Source organism: Salvelinus sp. IW2-2015, linkage group LG2 (assembly GCF_002910315.2).
Source record: "Salvelinus sp. IW2-2015 linkage group LG2, ASM291031v2, whole genome shotgun sequence".
NCBI classification, from domain to species: Eukaryota; Metazoa; Chordata; class Actinopteri; order Salmoniformes; family Salmonidae; genus Salvelinus; species Salvelinus sp. IW2-2015.
In genome coordinates, this window is record NC_036839.1 from 35,825,508 (window position 1) to 35,838,207 (window position 12,700).

General features: G+C 42.5%; 1 protein-coding gene across 1 annotated transcript in view; it reads left to right on the forward strand.

The window, feature by feature from the left end:
* The first annotated feature begins 1,650 nt into the window (after window positions 1–1,650).
* LOC111979163 (follistatin-related protein 1) overlaps window positions 1,651–12,700 on the forward strand; it is a 60,454-nt gene continuing 49,404 nt past the window's right edge. Inside the window, exons 1-2 of the mRNA XM_070446325.1 lie at window positions 1,651–1,983; window positions 2,125–2,181. Coding sequence (XP_070302426.1) covers window positions 2,125–2,181 — 57 coding nt within the window. The 5' untranslated portion in view covers window positions 1,651–1,983. The remainder of the gene's footprint in view (window positions 1,984–2,124; window positions 2,182–12,700) is intronic.

Here is a 12,700-nt window from a genome sequence, read left to right on the forward strand (position 1 = left end):
AAAGACGGTCCAGGAAACACAGATTTTTTTTTTTTWATATCACTTCCGGGTTAGATTTTCTCAGGTTTTCGTCTGCAGAATACGTTTTGTTATACTCACAGACAATATTTTGACAGTTTTGGAAACTTTGGAGTGTTTTCTATCCTAATCTGTAAATTATATGCATATTCTACGATCTGGCCCAGAGAAAATGTCCGTTTACCTTGGGAACGTTATTTTAAGAAAATAAAAAGATTCTGACCCCTAGCGCTAAGAAGTTAACTTGGCTTTCGAAGATTTTAGAAAGGTAGGGCAGGATGGATATAGGTCTATAACAGGTTGGGTCTAGAGTGTCTCCCACTTTGAAGAGGGGGATGACCGCGGCAGCTTTCCAATCTTTGTGGATCTCAGACGATATGAAAGAGAGGTTGAACAGGCTAGTAATAGGGGTTGCAACAATTTCAGAGGATAATTTTAGAAAGAGAGGKTCCAGATTGTCTAGCCCAGCTGATTTGTAGGGATCCAGATTTTGCAGCTCTTTTAGAACATCAGCTGTCTGGATTTGTTTGAAGGAGAAGCGGGGGGGACATGTGAAAGTTTCTGCGGGAGGTGCAGAGCTGTTGGCCGGGGTAGGGGTAGCCAGGTGGAAAGCATGGCCAGCCGTAGAAAAATGCTAATTGAAATGATCAATTATTGTAGATTTATCGGTGGTGACAGTGTTACCTATCCTCAGTGCAGTGGGCAGCTGGGAGGAGGTGCTCTTATTCTCCATGGACTTTAGTGTCTCAAAACTTTTTGGAATTAGTGCTATAGGATGCAAATTTCTGTTTGAAAAAGCTAGCCCTTGCTTTCCTAACTGACTGTGTATATCGGTTCCTGACTTCCCTGAAAAGTTGCATATCGCGGGAGCTATTCGATGCTAATGCAGTACGCAACAGTATGTTTTTGTGCTGGTCAAGGGCAGTCAAGTCTGAGGTGAACCAATGGCTATATCTGTTCTTAGTTCTAAATCTTTTTGAATGGAGCATGCTTATTTAAGATGGTGAAGAAAGCACTTTTAAAGAGCATCCAGGCATCCTTTACTGACGGTATGAGGTCAATATCCTTCCAGGATACCCGGGCCAGGTTGATTAGAAAAGCCTGCTTGCTGATATGTTTTAGGGAGTGTTTGACCGTGATGAGGGRTGGTYGTTTAAATGCGGACCCATTACGGACGCAGGCAATGAGGCAGTGATTGCTGAGATCCTGGTTGAAGACAGCAGAGGTGTAGTTAGAGGGCAAGTTGGTCAGGATGATATATCGGAGGGTGCCCATGTTTACGGATTTAGGGTTGTACTGTTCACTGAGAATGACAGATATATAACTTACATTTCTATGTGAATTTGGTCAGGATGCCAAAAAAGTTACATATTGCAGTTAAGTAAACTGTTTTAGGTAACCATACCAAACATAACATGTCATAGTAATTTGAATACGTAGGAATGTTCGTTTACTATGTTATGTCTAGTCTATGAGACCAGGCTGCAATTATACATGCTGCAAACACTTTGTAATGTCTGCACAGCTATTTGCACATCCGACAAACGACAAACGGACAATAACCCGCAACCTTAAACCAGATAGGTCTAACTGTGAGCAAGTTCTCTCCTGTTCTCAAAAAAGTAATGTACAGTACAGTGTAATGATGCGAATCCAGGTTTTAGAACATATGAACAAACTGCCATATTCTCCTATTGCCATTACTGTCAACAGGGGTGAATTATTCGGGACCGAAAAATGTGCCTGGYCCCCCTTGGACCTTGGATTAGGAATGTTCTGTCGGTCAACGTTCCAGGGCTCAGGACATTTATTTTCATTGGCCACGTCATAGCGGGGGGAGACTGTAGACCACGAATTCCTCAGCGCTCCTGAAATCACAGACCTCTCTCTCGCCTCTGTTACCGGCACACATTCATCGAACTCCTCCTCGCAGCAGACGTTTGAACGAAGCCGCTTTCCAGAAGGGTATAGCATAATTGGCATAACAATATATTAAATATTGCTCTTTATTCCTTGATTATTTAACCATTTTACTTGGCATTAACCTATAACAGGATTTCATTTTCCTTTCTCCTCTCTCTCTTCCTTGCATTTTTCTCTTCCCAGATGTTGCGAAGTGCTCCCTTCCTTGTACTGCTGGCCGTAGCGCTCTGTCAAACCGAGGTAAAAGTTGGACTTCAGATTGTTTTGTTTTAACTTGTGATCAATGCAAAACTTTATATAATATTACGATTGTCATAGGTTAGGCTACTCCGATATTAAACAGGAAAGGCTTTGTTCCCTTTACCGGCTTTATGGTTTGGTGCGTTTATGCTATTCAGTCACATGACGGCACAGCTGAAGCACTTAAAATGTAGGCTAGTCTAGTTATGTTTGTGATAAACGCAATAGTTATAGTCTTTATAGATGTATTTTAGATACACTACAGCACCAAAAGTATGTGGACACGCCTTCAAATTAGTGGATTCTGCTATTTCATCTACACCCGTTGCTGACAGGTTTATAAAATCGCGCACATTGCCATGCAATCTCTATAGACAGACATTGGCAGTAGAATGGCCTTACTGAAGATCTCAGTGACTTTCAAAGTGGCACTGTCATAGGATGCCACCTTTCCAACAAGTCAGTTTGTCAAATTTCTGCCCTGCTATAGCTGCCCTGTAAGTGCTGTTATTGTGAAGTGGAAACATCTAGGAACAATAACTGCTCAGCTGCGAAGTGATAGTCCACACAAATTCACAGAATGGGACCGCCGAGTGCTGTAGTGTGTACGAGTTCCAAACTACCTCTGGAAGCAAAGTCAGCACAATAACTGTTCGTCGGGAGCTTCATGAAATGGAGCCTAAGATCACCATGCGCAATGCCAAGCTTCGGCTGGAGTGCTGTAAAGCTCGCCACCATTGGACTCTGGAGCAGTGGAAACACATTCTCTGGAGTGATGAATCATGCTTCACCATCTGGTAGTCCGACAGACAAATCTGGGTTTGAGAACTAATGTATATTGCCAACTGTAAAGTTTGGTGGAGGAGGAATAATGGTCTGGGGCTAGGCTCATTAGTTCCAGTGAAAGGAAATCTTAACTCTACAGCATACAATTACATTCTAGACAATTCTGTGCTTCCAACTTTGTGGCAACAGTTTGGGGAAGGCCCTTTCCTGTTTCAGTATGACAATGCCCCCGTGCACAGAGCGAGGACTATAAAGAAATGGTTTTTCGAGATCGGTGTGGAAGAACTTGCCTGTCCTGCACATAGCCCTGACCTCAACCCCATCGAACACCTTTGGGATGAATTGGAACGCCGAATGCGAGCCAGGCCTAATCGCCCAACATCAGTGCCCGACCTCACTAATACTCTTGTGGCTGAATGGAAGCAAGTCCCCGCAGCAATGTTCCAACATCTAGTAGAAAACCTTCCCAGAAGAGTGGGGGCTGTTATAGCAGCAAAGGGGAGACCAACTCCATGTTAATGCCATTGATTTTGGAAGGAGATGTTCGACAAGCAGGTGTCCATATTTTTGGTCATGTAGTGTATATTCTTCATGATGGTCCAAAGGTTTTTTTTTAATGGGAGAATTAAACGTGGCATTATCCAAGACACATTGCGCATTATGAAACTTAATTAGGGAGACAATTAGTCCTAGCCAGTTCAGTTACACTACTACAGGGACCATTGCATTTTAATTGCAAGAGCGTCTTCCAAATCTGTTATAATAATTTGTTATAATAATCTGTATATKATGATGCCCACACAGCACATTCTTTTGTCATCATGATTTGTAGGCCAACTAAAACAAGCACAGATATGTATCTTTGATGATGTAGTTTAGCTATGTTTGTGTCTTCTATATCCCATGAATTTCCCCTCTCTGTGTTTGTTAAATTGATGAAGTGATAGTGTTGCATGTAGATGAGGATGCTCATTGTTTTCTTTGTCGCCATGGGTAACAAGCAGAGTTAATAGACAGCTGGGATAACTGTGTGTGTGTGTGTGTGTGTGTGTGTGTGTGTGTGTGTGTGTGTGTTGTTGGGTTGTTGCTGTGTGTGTGTGTGTGTGTGTGTGTGTGTGTGTTTTGTGTGTGTGTGTGTGAATGCATCATTATTGCTCTCTCCCCCACCAGCTAGAGCGGGGGCTTCACATTGTGTCAGGCTCAATGGAGTTGGAGCAAAAATGAATTGCTGAATTGCATTCGGATCTGTTCTGTTTGCCACCATTTTACAGTTGTTTCCTTTTCACGCTGCTCATTAAGATGCTATCTCACCATCAACCCCTGATGAAGAAAAGGCTTACAGAAAGGCAAGGATCAGTTGTTTATTACTACAAGCCAGTCACTTAGACCTATCCAACAAAACAAGCCTTGTTTTGCAAGCTAGCATGGGTGCAATTGTGGCTTCATTTCAGTTACATTCCAATGCTTTTCCACTGTTTGTCTATCCCCGTTGGATACCAAGACATTCTAAGCCATTATTGTGCTGTAGGTCTACAACGGTTTTCTGATCTCACATCCATTTGGAGTGAAAAGCCTCCCTTGTTTTGGTTTCATATCCTGCATTGCCAGTGAAAGGTCACTTCTGAATACAGGAGATGGGAGGAAAATGAAAAACAAATACAGACATCCTTTGGGGGACAGATTTACATTAGTAATGGAAACACATGGAAATGTGGATTTTGTCTGATCATATGAAGGTCTTGTTGTCATGAGGATGTGCACAAGGGGCCTTTTGCACTTCAACTGGAGCCATGCAACTCAAAGCACATGTGTAGATCCAAGGGACCTATTTAAACAGGTATATACACTGAGTATACCAAATATTAAGAACAACTTCCTAATGGACTATACAAGGCTGTCTAAAGTGTTCCACAGGGATGCTGGCCCTTTTTTACTCCAATGCTTCCCACAGTTTGTTTCAGGTTGGCTAGATGTCCTTTGGGTGGTAGACCATTCTGAATACACACGGGAAACTGTTGAGCGTGAAAAACACAGCAGCGCGGGCAGTTATTTGACATAAACCGTTGGCGCCTGGCACCTTCTACCATAACTTGTTCAAAGGCATTACATTTCTTGTCTTGCCCATTCACCCTCTGAATGGCACACATAACGTCCATGTCTCAATTGTCTCAAGGCTTAAAATCCTTCTTTACCCTGTCTCTCCCCTTCATTACACTGATTGAAGTGGATTTAACAAGTGACATCAATTAAGGGATCATAGCCTATGTCATGGAAAGAGTAGGTGTTTCTTAATGTTTTGTTATACCCTGTATGTATAAAATGTGTGACATAAAATGTATGACATACAGTGGAAAGATTCAACCTTCATTATATTTCAACTCCGATTTTAAGGGTGTGTAATCTTTTGTTGCTTAAGACAGACGGAGAAGACCGTCCTTTCTAATCACTATTTCATTTGTTTAAGCTTGAAGGACGCACTGAGGCTTCGTTATCTGTGGAATATTTTAAAAACATGTAGGCATTTCTGAACACTTCTATTTCAGCAAGGGGTCCAATCTCATCCTATGGTGGAGGGAGGATGGAAAGCGAGAGAGAAGATTAAGAAAGAACGCCACAGATAAAACCACTTTTTTTGAAAATCACTGGTTATGAAAAGTATGTTTGTAGCTTCTTCTGGATGTGCTCCTCACAATGTGACAGAGACAAACTAAACTTAAACATTTGCACAGGTAGAGATTGGTATTAATAATATGCATGTCAATCTCTCCTGGCTCAAAGTGGACGAGAGATTGACTTCATCACTTCTTGTATTTGTGAGAGGTATTGACATGTTGAATGCACCGAGCTGTCTGTCTAAAATAATGGCACTCTGTTCCACATCAAGTGACTGATGCAAGCAGTAAAATTTGATTTTAAAAAAACAGATTAAAAAACACCTTATGGAACAACGGGGAATGTGAATCATCCACAAACATCAGCACAGATACATGCATACACACACACACATGATAACATACGCACTATATACACACATAACACATGGAATATAGTACTGTAGATACTGTATGTGGTCGTGGTGGAGTAGGGCCTGAGGGCACACAGTGTGTTGTGAAATCTGTGAATGTATTGTAATCTATTAAAAATTATATCAACTGCCTTCATTTTGCTGGATCCCAGGAAAGAGTAGCTGCCTTGGCATATTATTGTGTAAGTACATTTAAGCCATTCCATTTTAGTATGATATGTTATGTTTCGTATGTATGTATTTATTGTGGATGGCCATGATCCATTTAGTATGATATGTTACGAATTGCAAGTTTTCCATGATGAGATCCAAACACACAACTTTTGGGTTCTAGATGTTTGCGTTATACACCTAACATCCACCCCGACCAACCACCCTCCGCCAAATAGCTCCGCCATTTCCTGGGTGCAAAAATTTGAATAGTTTGGAAAAACAAGCAAGTATAGCGTAGAGAATCATTGTACCATTCTAAACCGCTGTGGAATATATTTTACATAAGCAAAATTATTGTATTTTCAGCTGTTTGAAGTTTGGTGTACAAAACTGAAAAGTAAAAGCAAAAATTAAACTTAAGACTGGAACTGAATAGCACATATTGAACAGATCTAACGCTTCTTAGATTTGCTTTCTTTATTTTATTTTATTTTTTTATTTCACCTTTTATTAACCAGGTAGGCCAGTTTAGAACAAGTTCTCATTTACAACTGCGACCTGGCCCAAGATAAAGCAAAGCAGTTCGACAAAAACAACAACACATAGTTACACATAAACAAACGTACAGTCAATAACACAATAGAAAAATCTATGTACAGTGTGTGTAAATGTAGTAAGATTAGGGAGGTAAGGCAATAAATAGGCCAAGCGAAAAATACAATTTAAGCATTTACACTGGACGTTATAGATGTGCAGATGATGATGTGCAAAGTAGAGATACTGGGGTGCAAAGGAGCAAAAAAATCTATAACAATATGGGGATGAGGTAGTTGGGTGTGCTATTTACAGATGGGATGTGTACAGGTACAGTGATCGGTAAGCTGCTCTGACAGCTGATGCTTAAAGTTAGAGAGGGAGATATTAAGTCTCCAGCTTCAGGGATTTTTTGGAATTCGTTCCAGTCATGGCAGCAAGAGAACTGGAAGGAAAGGCGGCCAAAGGAGGTGTTGGCTTTGTGGATGACCAGTGAAATATACCTGCTGGAGCGCGTGCTACGGGTGGGTGTTGTTATGACAGCCTTGGCCAGGTCGATGAAGACGGCTGCACAGTACTGTCTTTTACGATGGCGGTTGTGATATCGTTAAGGACCTTGAGCGTGGCTGAGGTGACATCTCGGAAACCAGATTACATAGTGGAGAAGGTACGGTGGGATTCAAAATGGTTGGTGATCTGTTTGTTAACTTCTCTGCGCTACGAATCCCGTTAGCGGGATCACTTTCCTAAACAACCGCTAGAATTGCAGGGCGCCAAATGCAAAAATATTACTAAAAATATTTATAATCGTGCAATCACAAGTGAAATATACCAAACACAGCTTAGCTTGTTGTTAATCCACCTATCGTGTCAGATTTTTGAAAAATATACTTTACAGCGAAAGAAATCCAAGCTTTTGTGAGTGTAGCAATCAATGCTACAACAGCTAGCCCCAAAATAGCATGGTCACGAAAGTCAGAAAAGCAATAAAATGAATCGCTTACCTTAGATAATCTTTGGATGTTTGCACTCACGAGACTCCCAGTTACACAATAAATGTTCTTTTTTGTTCGATAAATATTACTTTATAAAAAAAAAACGCCATTTGGTTGCGCGTTATGTTGAAGAAAACTACAGCCTCGTTCCGGTTCTGAGAAGGAAGAAGAAAATTCCCAAACGTATCAGATTAAAAAATATTACAAAAAAATATTTATAATCATGCAATCACAAGTGAAATATACTCATATATTCATTAAGAGACAAAAGGAAAATGGAGAGCTCCTCTCGCGCGCGCAGAAACTATTCGGTGGACACCTGACTACTTTTGAAAAATCACACTCATTTTTCAAAATAAAAGCCTGAAACTGTCTAAAGCCTGGTCACAGCATGAGGAAGCCATGGAAAAGGACTCTGGTTGATACCCCTTTAAATGGGGAAGAAAGACGGTCCAGGAAACACAGATTTTTTTTTTTTTATATCACTTCCGGGTTAGATTTCTCAGGTTTTTCGTCTGCAGAATACGTTTTGTTATACTCACAGACAATATTTTTGACAGTTTTTGAAACTTTGGAGTGTTTTCTATCCTAATCTGTAAATTATATGCATATTCTACGATCTGGCCCAGAGAAAATGCCGTTTACCTTGGGAACGTTATTTTAAGGAAATAAAAAAGATTCTGACCCCTAGCGCTAAGAAGTTAACTTGGCTTTCGAAGATTTTAGAAAGGTAGGGCAGGATGGATATAGGTCTATAACAGGTTGGGTCCTAGAGTGTCTCCCACTTTGAGAGGGGGATGAACGCGGCAGCTTTTCCAATCTTTGTGGATCTCAGACGATATGAAGAGAGAGTTGAACAGGCTAGTAATAGGTTGCAACAATTTCAGAGGATAATTTTAAGAAAGAGAGGTTCCAGATTGTCTAGCCCAGCTGATTTGTAGGGATCCAGATTTTGCAGCTCTTTTAGAACATCAAGCTGTCTGGATTTGTTTGAAGGAGAAGCGGGGGGGACATGTGAAAGTTTCTGCGGGAGGTGCAGAGCTGTTGGCCGGGGTAGGGGTTAGCCAGGTGGAAAGCATGGCCACCGTAGAAAAATGCTAATTGAAATGATCAATTATTGTAGATTTATCGGTGGTGACAGTGTTACCATTCCTCAGTGCAGTGGGCAGCTGGGAGGAGGTGCTCTTATTCTCCATGGACTTTAGTGTCTCAAAACTTTTGGAATTATGCTATTAGGATGCAAATTTCTGTTTGAAAAAAGCTAGCCCTTGCTTTCCTAACTGACTGTGTATATCGGTTCCTGACTTCCCGTGAAAAGTTGCATATCGCGGGAGCTATTCGATGCAATGCAGTACGCACAGTATGTTTTGTGCTGGTCAAGGGCAGTCAAGTCTGAGGTGAACCAATGGCTATATCTGTTCTTAGTTCTAAATCTTTTTGAATGGAGCATGCTTATTTAAGATGGTGAAGAAAGCACTTTTAAAGAGCATCCAGGCATCCTTACTGACGGTATGAGGTCAATATCCTTCCAGGATACCGGGCCAGGTTGATTAGAAAAGCCTGCTTGCTGATATGTTTTAGGGAGTGTTTGACCGTGATGAGGGAATGGTCGTTTAAATCGGGGACCCATTACGGACGCAGGCAATGAGGCAGTGATTGCTGAGATCCTGGTTGAAGACAGCAGATGTGAGTTAGAGGCAAGTTGGTCAGGATGATATATCGGAGGGTGCCCATGTTTACGGATTTAGGGTTGTACTGTTCACTGAGAATGACAGATATATAACTTACATTTCTATGTGAATTTGGTCAGGATGCCAAAAAAGTTACATATTGCAGTTAAGTAAACTGTTTTTAGGGTAACCATACCAAACATAACATGTCATAGTAATTTGAATACGTAGGAATGTTCGTTTACTATGTTATGTCTAGTCTATGAGACCAGGCTGCAATTATACATGCTGCAAACACTTTGTAATGTCTGCGTGTGTGTGTGTGTGTGTGTGTGTGTGTGTGTGTGTGTGTGTGTGTGTGTGTGTAATAACACTCTCCCGGGTGGGTCTCACACACTGTGGTGCTAAGTAAACACTGAACTAAAGTGATGGGAGATGAGGTGTCTTGAAACTGCACACTGTTAGTACTGTCACACACAGGCATGCGCGCACACACACACACACCACAAACACACACCAGGTGTATGGGTCAGCACCGTACCTCATTTAGCAGCTGTTGAGCACCTGGTTTGATGTCATGTATTTGGGACGTTCTCATGTTGACCTGTTTTAAGTGGGTCTAGATGTCACGTGTCAGTAATGTATTTGTCAGTTGCTGTGTAAAGTAGGGCTAGGATTGGGTTGCATGTCATTGCAGATTATGGGGTTAGATTGTGGAAAACAAAGATTTTCAGGAGTTAGGCTACTTTGGAATGTATTTGCTTTTCAGGATTACCCTAGTGTTTGGAGTGAGATTATGGGTCATGGTTTGGAAGGGGTTTGTTTTGGAGGTGAAGTTTTTCAGGGTTGTAGCACTCTGTCCAGACCTGTGGCAGTCGACTGCAGGGTTAACTAAGTTTTTCAGGGTTGTAGCACTCTGTCCAACCTTGGAGGTCGACTGCAGGGGTTAACTAAGTTTTTCAGGTTGTAGCACTCTGTCCAGACCTTGGAGGTAGACTGCAGGGTTAACTAAGTTTTTCAGGGTTGTAGCACTCTGTCCAGACTTGGAGGTCGACTGCAGGGTTAACTAAGTTTTTCAGGGTTGTAGCACTCTGTCCAGACCTTGGAGGTCGACTGCAGGGTTTAACTAAGTTTTTCAGGTGTTGAGCACTCTGTCCAGACTTGGAGGTCGACTGCAGGGTTAACTAAGTTTTTCAGGGTTGTAGCACTCTGTCCAGACCGTGGAGGTCGACTGCAGGTTACTAAGTTTTTCATGGTTGTAGCACTCTGTCCAGACCTTGTGAGTCGACTGCAGGGTTAACTAAGTTTTTCATGGTTGTAGCACTCTGTCCAGACCTTGGAGGGGTGACTGCAGGGTTAACTAAGTTTTTCAGGGTTGTAGCACTCTGTCCAGACCTTGGAGGGTCGACTGCCGGGTTAACTAAGTTTTTCAGGGTTGTAGCACTCTGTCCGACCTTGGAGGTCGACTGCAGGGTTAACTAAGTTTTTCAGGGTTGTAGCACTCTGTCCAGACCTTGGAGGTCGACTGCAGGGTTAACTAAGTTTTCAGGGTTGTAGCACTCTGTCCAGACCTTGGAGGTCGACTGCAGGTTAACTAAGTTTTTCAGGGTTGTAGCACTCTGTCCAGACCTTGGAGGTCGACTGCAGGGTTAACTAAGTTTTTCAGGTTGTAGCACTCTGTCCAGACCTTGGAGTCGACTGCAGGGTTAACTAAGTTTTTCAGGGTTGTAGCACTCTGTCCAGACCTTGGAGGTCGACTGCAGGGTTAACTAAGTTTTTCATGGTTGTAGCACTCTGTCCAGACCCCTGGAGGTCGACTGCAGGGTTAACTAAGTTTTTCATGGTGTGTAGCACTCGTCCAGACCTTGGAGGTCGACTGCAGGGTTAACTAAGTAGCCTCTACCTTAACATTGTCCTTACATGTCCAGACAGTCATCATCACTATCAGTACAACTGTCTGCCACATTACTCACAGTGGAAACTCTACCTCCAGGCCCTCTGCTGACCTCCTAGTGCTGCTCCTGTCATTGCCTGCTGAAATATGTCCCTTTGTGTGGGTCTTTATTGGATCCGTGACCTCTCTCATTGGTGAGCTCGCTCATTGGTGAGCTCTCTCATTGGCGAGCTCTCTGATTGGCGACCTCTCTCATTGGTGGTGAGCTCTCTCATTGGTGTGCTCTCTCATTGGTGTGCTCTCTCATTGGTGAGCTCTCTCATTGATGTGCTCTGGCATTGAGAAGACTGAGTACAAGCCAGAGTGTGTAGAATGTGGCTGTGGAGTATGTGGGGGAGGCATTATAAAGACATCTATTGTTTAAAGGTAATTGCCATGGTAATATGCAGCCTGTTGACAGACCAAGTGGGAATGTTAGGGTGGGCCGCTAGTACACTGTTTTAAGGCGGTCTAAGGGATTGTTTAGTTATACAGTGTATTGGTATGGTGGTCTTCAGTGATCATTTCAAGTCTCAGTCCCTATTGTGTACATAGTGTAGCAGCGTAGCAGCAGATACTGTACCTCAGGGTGTATGTGTGCGTGGGTATGTTTGTGTGTGTCTGCATGTGTGTGTGCGCCTGTGTGTGCGCGCGTGTGTGGCAGGGGATTGTGTGAGTGTCTGTGAGTGCTGTTGTTTGAGGCTTTTTATATTGCTGGCATGAGAATGCTAAGTTATTAAAATGTAGTTGCAGACTTTAGATTTATTATGAAGGAGAGAATGCCCGGGTGCTTTCTGAGGCGAGACATTGCTGTTTGCAGATAAAAGGCTCAGAGATAGTACTTCTGAGCTCACAGCTATTCTCTGTGTCCTGGTGGAGACTGAGAGATATGCATCTGGTAGAAAAGATGTTGACGTATCCCCTCAAACGTTGACAGTGAGATGCCAAGGCTGTGTGGAAACACACACACTCACACATTTTCAAAGCCAGATCCATAACACCCACACACTTCACCTTTCTCTTCTCCAGGCATCCTGTGTTATTGCGTTAACCATGGTGGCCGGTGTAATGACACAATAGATAATTCAGTTATCACAACCACAGCAGGAGAGAAACATAATGGCCCTCAAGGACACAGTGTACAACCCCCCTACTCACACACAGTTGGATAGATACTCTCTACTCACACACAGTGGATATATACTCTCTACTCACACACAGTGGATAGATACTCTCTACTCACACACAGTGGATAGTATACTCTCTTACTCACACACAGTGGATAGATACTCGTCTAACTCACACACAGTGGATAGATACTCTCTACTCACACAAGTGGATATATACCTCTCCAACAGTGGATAATACTCTCTACTCACACACAGTGGATAGATACTCTCTACTCACACACAGTGGATATACT